Raw genomic sequence first — 14,586 nt, 5'->3', positions numbered from 1 at the left:
CGATGCAATTGGCTATTTCTTATGAACCAAGGAGCATTAACTGCGATTCTTAGGACTTTATTTTGAAATGGTGGAAACTAGAACTAAATCTAAACATCAAGGCGGCTTACGATCCTTGATCTCCAAAACACATGCATATTTTCCCGCTTTAGTCACGTACCCTACACATCTATTGTTTGTTCCATATGATATTTGCTACTTGCTTGAAAGTTCTCGGCAATACTTACCTAGTGGTGATCACTTGGCCACTAGTGGTCTCATAAAAGCCAACCCTGTGTACCTGCGAGTCGGTCACTGCCATTATTAACATTCAGAATATCTATTGAATTAAACCTTACTTCTCCTTAGCACAGCACTATCATAAATAGCAATTGATACCCATTCTAATGCTTTCTATATTTTTTCCACTTTATTTTTTATTCTTACCACATTGAGTACTAAGGATGTTTTCACAGGTTGTGGGTTGGCAAACAGCAAGAACAGGATCGTAGGTGGGCAGGAGACCAAGGTGAAGGAGTATACCTGGATGTGCCTACTCACCTATCGTGGTGTCTTTTACTGTGGCTGCACCCTCATCAACAACAAATACGTCCTTACTGCTGGTCACTGTGTTCACGGGTATGTAGATTATTCCCAACTACAGAAACTATACACCAGAAATTATATATATTATTTAAAAGATTTCAGTTGAATTACAATTCTTTTAAAAATTAATTATCGACATTACCTTAAGTATTTAACTAATAATAATTTTACCTTAATTATAATCTTTTAAATTTATTGAAGGTAGCAAGAATCAATCGATAACCTCCTTTCATTCTGAGAGTTTTGTGAATTGCGAAATGGAACTTGATATATTTTAAATTTGGTGAATGAAGAGTTTTCAATAGAAAGAGATATGTTCAAAAAAAGAATTATCCTGGATAATTGAATTTTAAAACGATATATCGGTGAGTTTTCCGATCCGAAGAGTAAGACTAAATGCAATTTACAGAACTCAAGGGCAGTATGGGTTGTGATAGACTCTAATAACTTTATATGAAAAAAAGTAAAGGAACTAATATATATTCAATTAAAAAACTATGTACATACCTGTCTCATAGGTGTGTATATAAACTTGTCTTTTAGTCGTCCTCCGACAACTATATTCGACTACTTCACTAGATGAGAATCTATATTAGACTGCTCTGCCCTTTCTGGTTCTTAGCACTACATATAAATACATAAAACAAAATTAGGAAGGGGATGTTAGACAGGTAGGGGAAAACATTCTCCAATCATATTCAGTGTAGGTTATAAGTGAGGACAGAGAGAAATCATCTAATTGGGTATCTTAAAATCAGTAGGAGATTTTAAGTAAAAGGGGATAATGCCCTATACTATCCTAGATTCATTGGGCAATAGTGGGAGTAACTAATTTTTTAATATTAGTTTAATAGAAATTTAAGTTAATAGAGAAAAAAGGTCCAGAAGCAGGGATGGGATGTTTATGACTTTATGGGAACTAACTTAACATATATTAAACATAAAATAGTTAGACATATGCAGGCGCTCGGTGGAATGAGAACTTGGAACTGCCTGATGGCCAATTCTTGCCTTCAGTAGTGATAAAGTAGAAACGTATGATTTGGTCAAGGAGACAAATAAAAGGTTCATTTCCTCCGTGGTAACTATGAGAGATAGTTGACCGTGGATGACGTACGAGAAGATGATTGGGGGTACGGTCAAAATGAAAAACAAATAAGTTGGTGTAACCTATTTAATTGTAACCTTAAATAGGTTACACCAACTTATTTGTGTTTCATTCATTTCCTCTGGTTCCAAAGTGACTACCTTAAGAGGACATATGCTCTTGGAAACAACTATATAGTTTATAACAATAACCGTTGAAGACTGTTTACAATAATAGCTATTCAATACTATATTAAAATCCATAGCGTTTATTAACTTTTATAACTTAGCCGACAAACACAAACAATTCCTTACGTATTTTAATGATTTTTGGTCTAACGGTGCAAAAAATTTAACAAGATTTGAAAATTCAATTTCAAACCAGAACCCGGAACAATTTATTTGGTTGGCCGAAGATTCGTAAATTATGATTTAAAATTCTAAAGAAAATTTGAGTTCTCAAACGTTGTTTTCGATTTGTTTGTTAAATTTTCTTCACCGTTTAAATAATTAAAACAACTAAAACAATCGTCGTAATTTTTTGCAATTTACCTCTTCAGGAACTGTAGGATTGGAAAAATCAATAAAATAAAATGTTTTTTAAATAGTATTTCTGATGAGAATCTTTTATTCAAAATATCCACTATAGTAATAGTTCATTTTACCAACAAAAAAAAATCATTTTAAGGCGATACCTACCATGTTCCATTTCAAAATTATTAAAACTCCAGAAAGAGTGTCATTCGAGTCTTAAATAGCCTGTATAATATAAAACAAATGATTCAGTCAAATATTTTTCGGTAATGAGAAAAGTTGTTCTTTATGCTTCACTCAGTTCGTATTTGTATTTCAATATTAATAAAATATAGTTCAAAGTTTTTCATTACAATTTCACTTGGAGCAGAAGTGAGAATTGTTTATCAGACACATCCCAATGAGAAACCTAACGAATTAATGACTAAAACTCCGAACAGTTAAATTAGTTCGTTAGCATAACGGGCTTCAAACTCTTACAAAATTACGTAGTTTGTTAATTAAGCCAACTCTTGCTTCACCGGACTTTGAATTAGATACTATTTTTGTATAAAGGTGAGGATTAGGTGGTAATCCTATAAATTAATCTTCAATAATTTTTTATTTCTTTCTTTAATTGAGGACAAGAGTAGATGAAGGTTTCATATTATAGGAACATATGAATGTGGGAAAACTTTATTTATTATATAAATATAATTTTATATCATATTATAAACTATGTATAAATACTTATTCATACATATTCCATACTGAAAGAGCCCATATTAATCACATTACGCCTCTCATACGCCAAATTTCGGGATTTTTTTTTTTTTATTCTTTATTCTTATCTCATCTAGATAAAAAAATTATAAATTTATTTCTCAGGTTTCTTATAGTATAAAAGAAAAAAAAAATGTACTATTTTGTATGGCCCGCTTAGTTTATACTTTGTTGATATCTGTGTACTTTATTTTTTCCAAAAAATGTAGCAATATTTATAGGTATATTGGAGACTTTTGGAGACTTTAATTAACTTCATTAATTAGTAATAATCATAAATCATTTATTCCAAAATTTCATGAAAAATGTAAATTTAGTTTCTTTTTTCTCTCGAAACAATAATAAAGAAGTATATCAAATCAGAACTTTTTATTCAAAATAAACTTAGGTCTAAAGAAACCAAAAATATGTACATATATATATATATATATATATATATATATATATATCTTATCTGTTTAATAAAGGAGGTAAGAAAAATAAATCTCAATAATAAAAAATTGTTTGGGAATTGAAGTTGTTTTTGTTTTATTCATCAATAAGTAGAAAATTCTGAATCCCAATCATCTACCGTACTGTGAATTGAACTAAAAACAGTTTCGTTAGGAAAATAGCGAGCAAAAAAGCTACTTCACCGGGAGATAAAGTGGGAAAATTAAAAGAGTATTCAGACGGATACATAACCTTATAACTCTTTGCCACGTGGAAGTCTAAAAACTTCATCCATCATTCGGTTACGGTTCGTTTGTTCATCGCTCCCCCGCTCCACCCTTTCAAAGGCTCTTTACTCAAAGATAAAAACCCATCTATAACATCAAAAAGGCTGTTAGTTGTTATTTCCATATTATTGCACGGATTCGCTTTGTAAAGAGTTTTAATGGTAGTTATTTTTATCTTTGAAACGAAACTTTTGTAAACTTTTATTATAAAAGAGTATTTGGAGAGGACGAAACTGTAATATACTCATTATGTAATGTATTAAATAATATGTAATATGTACATACTCTTCTACTTAAGATTAATTATTGATTAACAATACTAATTATAAAAAGTAATTATCTTTCTCATTTGGAAATAAGATGAGAAACAGCCGTTCGTAGAACTGTACAACCGTGTAAATTTAATATTAAATACATAAGTATTTCTTTAAAATTACATTAAGTTCAAGTGTAAACAGCAGGAAATTATTGTTCTGTACTTTCTCTATACTCCATTTCTAATAAGGTCACGCTGTTACTTAAGTAAGTAAAAGAGCAAAGAAGCTTTTATAAGGAAGAATAGAGTGAAATTAACAAGGAAAGAAAACCAATATAAAATAATTACTTAACGACATTTACAAAAGTACCCGTCTTTATAAATTCCACTTTCCTTTTATAAAACGATACATAAAGTAGAATTTCTTACTTAACTGTGAGAATAATTATAACAGTAGAGGTAACAATGTTGATATAATAATAATAATATTGTAAAGAGGTTGTCTCATTCGATCGTGAAACAATGGATAACCAATCGAATTGATCGGTCCGTTCAAGAACGATGTTTTAGTCAGTGTGAGAAAAGGTTACGAATGGAACATTTTGTTATTTAGAGAACTGTTGATTTTTTGATATTTGTGAATGTTCTTTACTGCTAACAATGAAAAAATTGTGTTGCCTCCACATTTTTTTATTTCTTGGCCCGTACATTACGCTTCAATAATCAAATATTAAAACTTTCGTTAAATACCGAAAAGACTGAAGCTATAATAATTGGGTCTTCTACACTTCATAAATCTATTCCAGGAACCCCAACTTTGTCCTAAACCATTCTCCTATGTCATTCCATACATCAGTTAAAAAAAACTTTTGATCAAATTTATCTTTACGTCGAAACATAGCAACCCTGAAACTGAATTGAATAGAATCCGTTATCTCCTTCCAATTAAAACCCGTCAACTCTTAGTTTCCTCTTTGACTATGGCTGGACTCTCGGGTAATCTCGAGTCTTATGAATTGCGCAGTAGGATTTATTTTTGGTATCACCAGAGATTCTCGTATAGCCCAGTATTCCGCCGAACTGAAGTGGCTCTATCCATCCTTCCGATGCCAGTATTTTCTAGCTTGCTTTGTGTTCTAAGTAATTAGAACTCAACGCTCCTCCTATATCTAAGAAAACCAACAATTCAAATTCTAACTCCAATATCGTACTATCAGGTCCCGTTTATCTGACATCTACAATCCACCTCACCGGATTACTGGGCTTAATAAATAATTTTTCACCCGAGCTGCCTTTCTCTGGAACTCCATTCCCTCTTATATACGTCATGTACCAACCCTTCCCTCGTTTAAAACCCTTTTATTTAACTACTTTTTGCTTCACCATCTAATTCAATACATTAATAGTACAAATAATTGGTAACTACCTTTTGGTTTTGTTTTTTATGCATCGGTTTGATTAATTATGCAAAATGCCTCAAAAATGCTTTTGAGTTCATAAAAAAGCACACCTTCCTACGTTCGAAATCCTCACATCCACAGTTAAAGTTTAATTTAAACTAGAGAAAAATTGGAATAATTGATTAAAGAGTATTTTATCTTTTAAAAAATATAACTATTTAAAACTGCTTATTAATAATTATATTACTAAATAATATAGCTATTGTAAATAAATTACTAAACATTCAATTCATCTAGTCCAAAAAAGCGGGGGGGGGGGGAAGAGATCAAAAATTAATTGTGAAAGCTTAACAAAGAGCTATCATTTGAAAGCTTTGTCTGGAACGCAAAGCAACTCCTGAAAACCTTTACCGTCAAACGTTCATCTGAAGAGCCTAGTTTAATTGCCTGCTAACTAAATGTTATATTTTCTGCTACAAAAACGTTTGATTTTATTTAACTGCTCTATATCAAAGTCACTATTGTAGTATACATAAAACGAATTTAAAATAAACTAGATTTTATTTAAAACGTATCTAAACAAAAAATACAATCACTTTAATAAAATTTTGTTTTAGAATTTCAGCTAGTTCATAGACTAGGCAATATTTCTACCTATAAAAACTACAACACACGAAAGCAAATTTTCACGGTCTATTTAGGGCAAGAGCAGCTGAATAGAACATTGATAGAATAGAACATTGAATCATGGTATGCTTAAAAAATAATTAAAATATAGATCTGAAAAGAACAGCCTTAAATTTACAAATTCGTCAATTTGAGGAGGTTTTCTATTGAAACGTGTGGTTCTATGACAATTTTGCAAAGCATCAAAGTTGTAGATACTTACAAAATTGATAAGTCTCTGTTAAAGGCTTTCTTTTATGACAAACTATGCTCAAATATTCATAAATTTATGAAAGCCTTCAGTGCATGTGACAACACTTTCGCACTAAACCTGAGAAAAATTTATTTAACTACTCTCTAGGACCCCCAAACACTAGTCAGGAGAGAAACTGCCATCACTAAAATTTGTATACCCTGCTCTTGCTGGGCTGCCTGTAACTAAAGGGAAAAATTCCATGTTAAATAGGCAATTTATCCATTTTTAAAAGGTCTGTACAGTCTGGTCAATAAATAATTTTACCCGCAGTTTTGAGGAGTGATAGTAATTAACCAATTGAAATAAAAAAACTATTGAATAGGGTGTATATATATATAAAAAAAAGACCGTTTTATTAAATTCAAGATTTCAAAGGACTGTAAATATTTTAATCCCATTTAGTAAAATCCTCAATGCTCCTTGCTTTGTCACAAATAAAATCATATATAAAGGCCTTAATGTTGCCTATGTAACCGATCTAGCCCGAACCAGATATCACTCCTTCCATTATAAACTCTCTAGCCACTCAAACCCCCTAGTTTCTAATCTTGCATCCTCTTCCATTCCTGACAATCCTCCGAGGTCCCTGAAAAGAAGATGGCCACGAGACCAGCTAATGTAAAATGTCATTAGAGTGCTACCAATGGGTAGTTTCTCTATACGGCTGTAACACTCCAATTTAACTTAGATCAGATTTACTAAATGTATTATAATGTACAGTTGTAAATAGCAATAAATAAATATTAAAAAAAAAATCCCATTTAATACTTACCAATACAGAGCATTCTCTAATCTTGTTTAATCCCATTTGACTTCTTCAAAAAAAGCCTTAGTTTAGTTATTTGTTTCAAAGAAGAAACATGACAGTGCCCTACGAGATCATCTTAATTTTAAGGCATTATTGGAAAAAAAAAAAAAAAACCAAAGCCGCTGAAGCAACTAGTGAAATTATTAAATGTGAAGGAGGAATTGTTCCCGGCCTGCGTACTGCGCAGCATTGGTTTGAAGAATTTACCAGCGGAGATACGACGTTGAAAGGAAGAAGGGCGCAGGGAGACCATTAATAGATATTGATGAGGTTCTGCAAGAAGCTGTTGAGTCACGTCCGTCCACAAGTGCTCGTGAACTTGCCAGGGAGTGTGGTATGTCGAAAGATACTGTTAGTCGCAATTAACTCCCCATGGGGAAGGTAAAAAAAAGTACAGTAGACTGGTGCCTCATGAACTTTCTCCTCAGCAATCAGCTAAGAGGTTAGAAATTTGTGAAAAAATATTTAAAGATATTCAAGGGTCACTCCTGCCTCATCTACCATCCAGACCTCGCAACCATCGGATTACTAATTGTTTCGATCCATAGCACATTTCCTTTAGGTAAAAAAAATTTATAGTTTTGCGGAAGTTGGAATTGTGGCTCAAGAGTTCTTTGAGAGCCATCCCACAGAATGGTATCAGCGTGGAATCGAGCAATTGGCTTGCAGAGGGCTAACGACGCTTGATAACAATGGACTAAAACTTTGAGCATTAATTGTATTTTATATCAAAGAAATAATAATACGAATATTTGGTTGGAAAACGTCTTTTTTTGGTATACCTCATTAATATAAGGCGAACTAATGTCAAGCCTTTGTGTATAGTTACATGTTTACCTAACCATATGTTGTTGGCCACAATACATACATTTTTATACTCTCTGGAATCCTCCACCACAAACACGCATCGAAATAGAAACCGTAGTGGTTAAAATTTCCAAATTCAAGTCCTTTTAGGTCCTACACTAATTAGAAAATAGTTAGGTACTCGTAGTCTGGGGTAGTGCCTTTAAAAAATCATTTTTTTTAAATGCCAGGAATTGATGAATTGATCATGGAAACATCAAAAGTATACAAATTAAGTAATAAATTCATATCTTCTAATTCTTATATTGGGCTAGAAAATAAACATTTATATCCTCGCTAGAGTCACAATCACTTCATTCAAAGAAGGCCTTGGCAGTAACCGTAAACATAAACTTATCTCCAGCGAGGGTTTATGGTCCGTAAAAATATTATTGAGCAGTAAGCCTGGATAAGCTGTAAGCAGAGTTTGACTGTGCTTTAAGGAGTCATTCCAACGTTATTAGGGCAATGTCGGAATTATGACGTTATTTGAACCTTCATCTGTCGTGGTTATATTACAAATAATTATAGTCGCGTTGTACCCGTAAAATAATATATTTTCGTACAAAGGTATATATTTTTACGTTATTATCACTTCATATAGGTCGATCGAAAGTCTCTTGAATTTTTCAACTAAAATTTCAATTTCAATTTAGTAATAACATTTTTATAAAAATAATAATGATGAAGTTAAGTAAATCCAATGATAGCACAATAGCCTAAAAGGAGAAAATAGTCAATTATTTCACCCCAATATTTATTACTTTAATGGAACTTATGTATAATTTAAAGTCAAATTTAATGAGTCTAGTTAGGGGGAATACAAAATGGTGGCTGTTTCAAATAGAAAAAAAAAATTTTGATAAAATTAATTTGATTTCAAGTACCTATTACGATTATTTTCGTAGAAGTAATAATTTTCAAGATACCAGGGCTGTCCAGAAAGTAACAGACGTTTTGAAATAAACAATTCACAAATTGAAAAACTCAAAGTTTGTTATATGCAATTGCAAGGTACACTCTAAAGCTATTTTTCTACATAATCGCCATTCAAATTGAGATATTTATCATATCGTGGCACAAGTTTTTCATTACCCTCTCTGTAGAAAATACCGCCACTTGTTAGTACAAAAAGGCAGTTATATCACCCCAATTTTTAGTTACATTTATGAAAACTATGTATAATTACTAGTCAAAATTAATGAGTCTGCCAAGTAGAGATAGGGGGAATAAAAAATGACGGTTGTTTCAAAACCTTAAAAAAACATTAATTTTTCATTCAGAGCTCCTATATCTTAAAAACTACCAACAACACTAGAAAGACTAAGAGCACATTATTTAATTATAATTTTTTTTTTTTTACATTTTGAAACAGCCACTATTTTGTACTTCCTCTAACTATACTTGGCAGACTCATAAATTTTGAAAAGTAATCAAATATTCGGGTAAAATAACTTTTTTTTTACCGGCTCTTGGACTATAAGTTTTACCCACGAAACAGAAATTCATCTTTGTACCATTTTATCAAACATATCATATCAACCTCTTAATCAGAGAACAATCTTTCACTTCCAAAATTAAGCTACAATACTGAAATAATTTTCTTTGTAAGCATCCCTCGTCACGCGAGCATGATAACCATACTTGAAATACGGTTCATTGGCAATGGGTCTATATTTAGCCTAAGTGGATGAATAGCTTAAACATGAAAATTATTAATAAATTAAAAAAAAAAAACTACAACTAATTTCGCATATAGTTAAATAATAAAAGTTAAAAATAATAATTTTAATAAGAACTCAGTTAGTAAAATTAAGTAAAATAAATTTTAATTAAATACGTTTCTCAATCATATTTCGCGAATTACATAAAGAGAATAACTGCTGAATGATTTTCCCTGGATAAAATCTGCTTTTAAAGTGCTTTTACTCCATCTACTACGATGCTTTCTAAGGCACTGTTTGTTTTGATTATCACTTCTTATCATAACCTCATATCATAGATATTTAAAGTATTTGCAGTAAAAGGCTGTGAAAAACTTCAGAAAATTCAAAACTCAAAATTATATGAAAAAAATCTGCTATGCCGCGCACATCACATAACCTTTATTTACCACCCTAAATAAATATACAGGTTTTGTAGTGGGTTCGTGTTGAGATTATCGATATTTTCTGTGATTTTAGAAAAAAAATCTAAATACTAGAAAAAGCGAAAATTAAAAAAAAAATTTTATTCTTTTTTTTTCCTACGCCATAGGAAATAGACTAGTATGCCATTTTCCCTCTCGCAATCCAATATAAGTTTACTTTTGCCTTGAGTTGGTCTGCATCTTACTAAATATTTTGTATATTGTATATATATATATATTGGTCATACACTTTAAAATATGATCTCCATCCATTGCAAGGTTGCATAGAGTTGGTCGATATGTCACAATCACACAAAAGGGGATCGTAACACAAAAAAAAGGCAATCCTGTTCGGTCAGACCCACCCCACTAAGACCACTTTTTTATTTTTATTTTCAAATCCTCTTTATTTATATATAATTACAATTACAAATATATGATAATACAGAGTATATATACAAATTACATACTGACTTTGTTTGCCGTATGACAGTATATGTTGAGTTACAGGGTCCGCTGAAGGCGGTTTTACATTGGTAACATACTAGTAGGGGGCTAAACTATCCACTACCGCCCTCCATGGTAGCCTTACTTGCCTGACTTTTCAAACACAAATATTTATAGGGAATAGGTTGGTCGATGAATCTTTGATGCCTATCCGCTGAAGTTGTTTTTGAAAATCATATACCGTCACTAGGCATAAGATTACACCAGATAATATCTAGAAGATAATACAGAAACATAACATGGAATCCACTGCAGAGCTATAATCCTTCCTCTTTTCCTTATAATAGCAGCCATAATTCTATACTTTACTTCTATGGGTGGCTCTGCCATACCAGCTGTTTTATACAAAATGATCTTGGCAGTCTGATAATTACTGTATTGCGGCTAGGGAATTTCTGAAGAGTATGGTGCTTAGTGTTACAGCTCTAAGCTCGGGTTCAGTTCAATTATTTTTTGATTCTGTCATTGTTATTATAAAAATTAATATTCCAGCGTTCCTTAAGTTGGGAGTAACAAATATAAATTTTGTTCCTGCCAAGAATAATACAATTTAACGAAAGATAACGAAGTCATCAAGGACTACATCAGGTCGGGAAAGTTGGGCGATCTTGGCTTTTCCCGTCCAAATCGGATGTTTCTATTTTTTTTCTCCTTTATTAATTCATAAAATTCTTTAATATTTCGTATTTATCTATCACTAACAATGAGAAATGTGTCTTTTTCTCAAATAAACGAAATTAAAGATACTGTTAACGCCATAATATAATTACCTTGTAAATAATTGTAAATAGTATTTGAGTGTTGTTAGTATTTAATTTAGTTACATTTATTTTTATTTCTATTGTTTTATTTAGATTTAGTTATTTGAAAAGAAAAAAAAATATGTAATTATATTTGTTTGTTATAATGAATAATAGAGGCAGTTGCAAAGGGTTTATAATCGTCGCTAAGAGGTTGCATAGCAACAGGCCGACCATCTTAGTTTTTTATAGCAGTTCCGGCTAATTAGTGGCCCTGGTAGCGTCTTTACCAGCCCTGTCTGTGTTTGGTTGATGTTATTTTATTATACATTTTTTGAGTGTTTTAGGCGTCATAACAGGAACCAGACCACTTCTGGGTTTCGACTTATGAGTTCCGGATGATTAATGGCTATGAACATGAGTAATCAGCCCTGTGTGCGTTCATTTTGTCGGCTCGCTTAATACATTAATACGACTTTTGGATATTTGGACTATCTATGAGCCACCACACCAACTTTGGACCATTACAGCGGTGTATTTAGCTACAAGAGCTGCGACCTAAACATCTCGGCAGCGCTCTTCCTCGGACCTATCGGAGTGGAGCAGCTTGCGTCTGCTAGTATTTGTGTTATATGTATTTATTTGTAAATTAGTTTTGAGGTGGTTATAACAGATAACTTTGATTTTTTTTAATTCGTCATTTAGGCCCAGTTAAACTACTCCAATGATGATAAAACCTAGTTGATGTTGTACACCTAATTTTTTTACATTGATACGCCGAGTTTGATTAAAATCGTTCGAGCCGTTTCTGGGAAAATTTGAAATACATATATATTTTACTGCTTCTAACTCTTAATTTCTTTACTGATTGATCGTATTTTTTTTTTCAGTGAAATCATTCGCCGGAGAGACGGGTATCGTCACTGGATGGGGTGTCAAGAGCCCCTCCAAGTACCGCGGTTCCATATCCCCGGTCCTTCAAGAACTGAAGGTGCCGATCATGACCAACGACGAGTGCAGGGAAAGCGGTTACGAAAGGTCGCAGATCACGGAAAACATGCTCTGTGCCGGCTACAAGGAAGGGGGCAAAGACTCCTGTCAAGTAAGTCCTAAATTCTAAGTAAGACTAAGTGTCTCTTGAGGTGATGTAATATTCGCAAGATTAATAATACGCCTGTTCCAATGACCATTAGGAAATTTTTTTGCGCATAGGATACGGTGTACATGTCCTCACATTCAAAATTCATGTTGGAACAAACTTAATAATGAAAATCTTAAAGAACCTGGAGACTTAGCTTTATCACAACCCTATGGTTCAAGAACGCACCTGACTGTCTTACATCTGCGTTTCGGTCGACCATAGGACGTTTACCCGACAGCTCGTAAGCGTATCCTTTTAGCTTCACCTTTGCTTTGATTAGTTGAAACGAATAGCTAATATTGATATGGATGCGACATGAGCGTAGTCAGACGGCAGCAGGGGGGAGCCCCCTCCCTAGCTTTTTGGAACCCAAGGAAAAAAATAAAGAAAATAGTGAACTTATATGATAGATGATTTCTTTCTGGAAACATGCTATAATTAGGAAAGTAACATTGTTCAGTTGACATCTCCACAGATACAAGATCACAACCACACATTTGAAGGGACAGGATGGATATAGGTCGATTCTTTGGTAAAAAAGGTAAGGTTCAATGAGCGCAATTATCGATAAAAAATAATGGGGGGAACGAATGAAATCTTTTTTTAGATTCCGTTCTTCCTAATATAACTTACAGCTCGCTATTTTAATAATCTCGGAATGTTAGTTGAAAATCAAAGAAGGCAACAATCCTAGAAGACATAGTTGATATTTTTGCCAGGAATCCCAGAGAGATGATGCTCTCATAGCAAACCTCTTCATCACCTCTTTTATTTTTGTATTTATTCTGTGCATTGAAATTTCTCGATTTTCAATCATTTATTTTGATTGTAGCTAATAAAAATTAAAAAAGTAATGATTGACTGTTATGAAGTAGAAATAAAATGGTAGGGGTTCAAATGCGGAATTCCTTTCTTTCTTTTATCCAATGTTGCCTAATGGACATTGTGGAAATACATCTACATATATCTATGTATGTCAGTTATGGGCTGAGACCTGTTCCCTCCTTGGCGAAATCCTGCCTGTCCATGGATACGACCCTTCATGAATGAACTATTGATAAATAAATACCGTATCCATGACAATTTCAGCTATTAGTTTCAACTTTACCTAATTTTTGCCCGACACCATTATGTACGTACTTCAACTATCTGCTAGTTCTAACCAACATTAATTAAATTGATTTTCTCATCTACCTTTTTTCACATAATTTAATTTGTATTGTACCGATGAATTTTTAAACTAAATAAAGTTCAATGAATATCATTTTAATGTTTTAAATTATAATAAAATATACATTTTGTGTAGCTACTTAAATGTAAATTTCAAAACTTTTACACATAAACTGATGAATTATCGCTAGTCAAGTATGCTTACCCTTTTAGAGGAAGTATTTTGGGAACTTTAAAAAAATGTTTTTGTATCATTACGTACATTAATTCAACCATTCAACCTAACTTAAGTTTTTAGAATTCTCAATGGTTTTTTCCTCTAAAAAGTTTCGTACAAACGTATTCTAATCATCGATATGTTATTAATAATTAATTTAATATGTCATAAAAGAGGATAGTAAAAAAAAATTAACATTTGCTCCAAACAGGCTGTAATAAAGGATCCAATATCCCCACCTAGGGCAGAATCCATTTTATTTATATTGGCATTCCCTTACACGTGGCAAGGAAGTGGAACATACTGTTTCCAATATCGTTCCTAAAAAAGGAAGCAATACCTAACCACGAAAATGTGTAAATATAAGCTTAACTAAACAGCCTGAAAATTTAAATTGCTGATAATATTTCGGGATTATTTTTGATATTCGCATGATAAAGTATAAATTATTAATATTCCTAAAAAGTATGTGAGATTATGTTAGTTGTATAACTCAATTCTATTTATTATGTTTGCATAACTCAATCCTAAAAAAGGAAGCAATACCTAACCACGAAAATGTGTAAAATAAGCTTCACTAAACAGCCTGAAAATTTAAATTGCTGATAATATTTCGGGATTATTTTTGATATTCCTATGATAAAGTATAAATTATTAATATTCCTAAAAAGTATGTGAGATTATGTTAGTTGCATAACTCAATTCTACTTATTATGTTTGCATAACTCAATCCTAAAAAAGGAAGCAATACCTAACCACGAAAAT

The 14,586-nt window shown here is 32.2% G+C and overlaps 1 protein-coding gene across 1 annotated transcript in view; it reads left to right on the top strand.

The window, feature by feature from the left end:
- LOC106689996 (trypsin-1) overlaps positions 1–14,586 on the top strand; it is a gene marked incomplete in the record, with an annotated part of 91,327 nt that overhangs the window by 37,397 nt on the left and 39,344 nt on the right. The window contains 1 exon segment of the mRNA XM_067053071.1: positions 12,184–12,395. Within this exon segment, the coding sequence (XP_066909172.1) occupies positions 12,184–12,395 (212 nt within the window).

Source organism: Halyomorpha halys, unplaced genomic scaffold (assembly GCF_000696795.3).
Source record: "Halyomorpha halys isolate HHAL.00 unplaced genomic scaffold, Hhal_1.1 Scaffold1541.1, whole genome shotgun sequence".
NCBI lineage: Eukaryota > Metazoa > Arthropoda > Insecta > Hemiptera > Pentatomidae > Halyomorpha > Halyomorpha halys.
The sequence above is the reverse complement of the archived record's forward strand: the minus strand, read 5'-3'. Positions and strand labels throughout refer to the sequence as shown.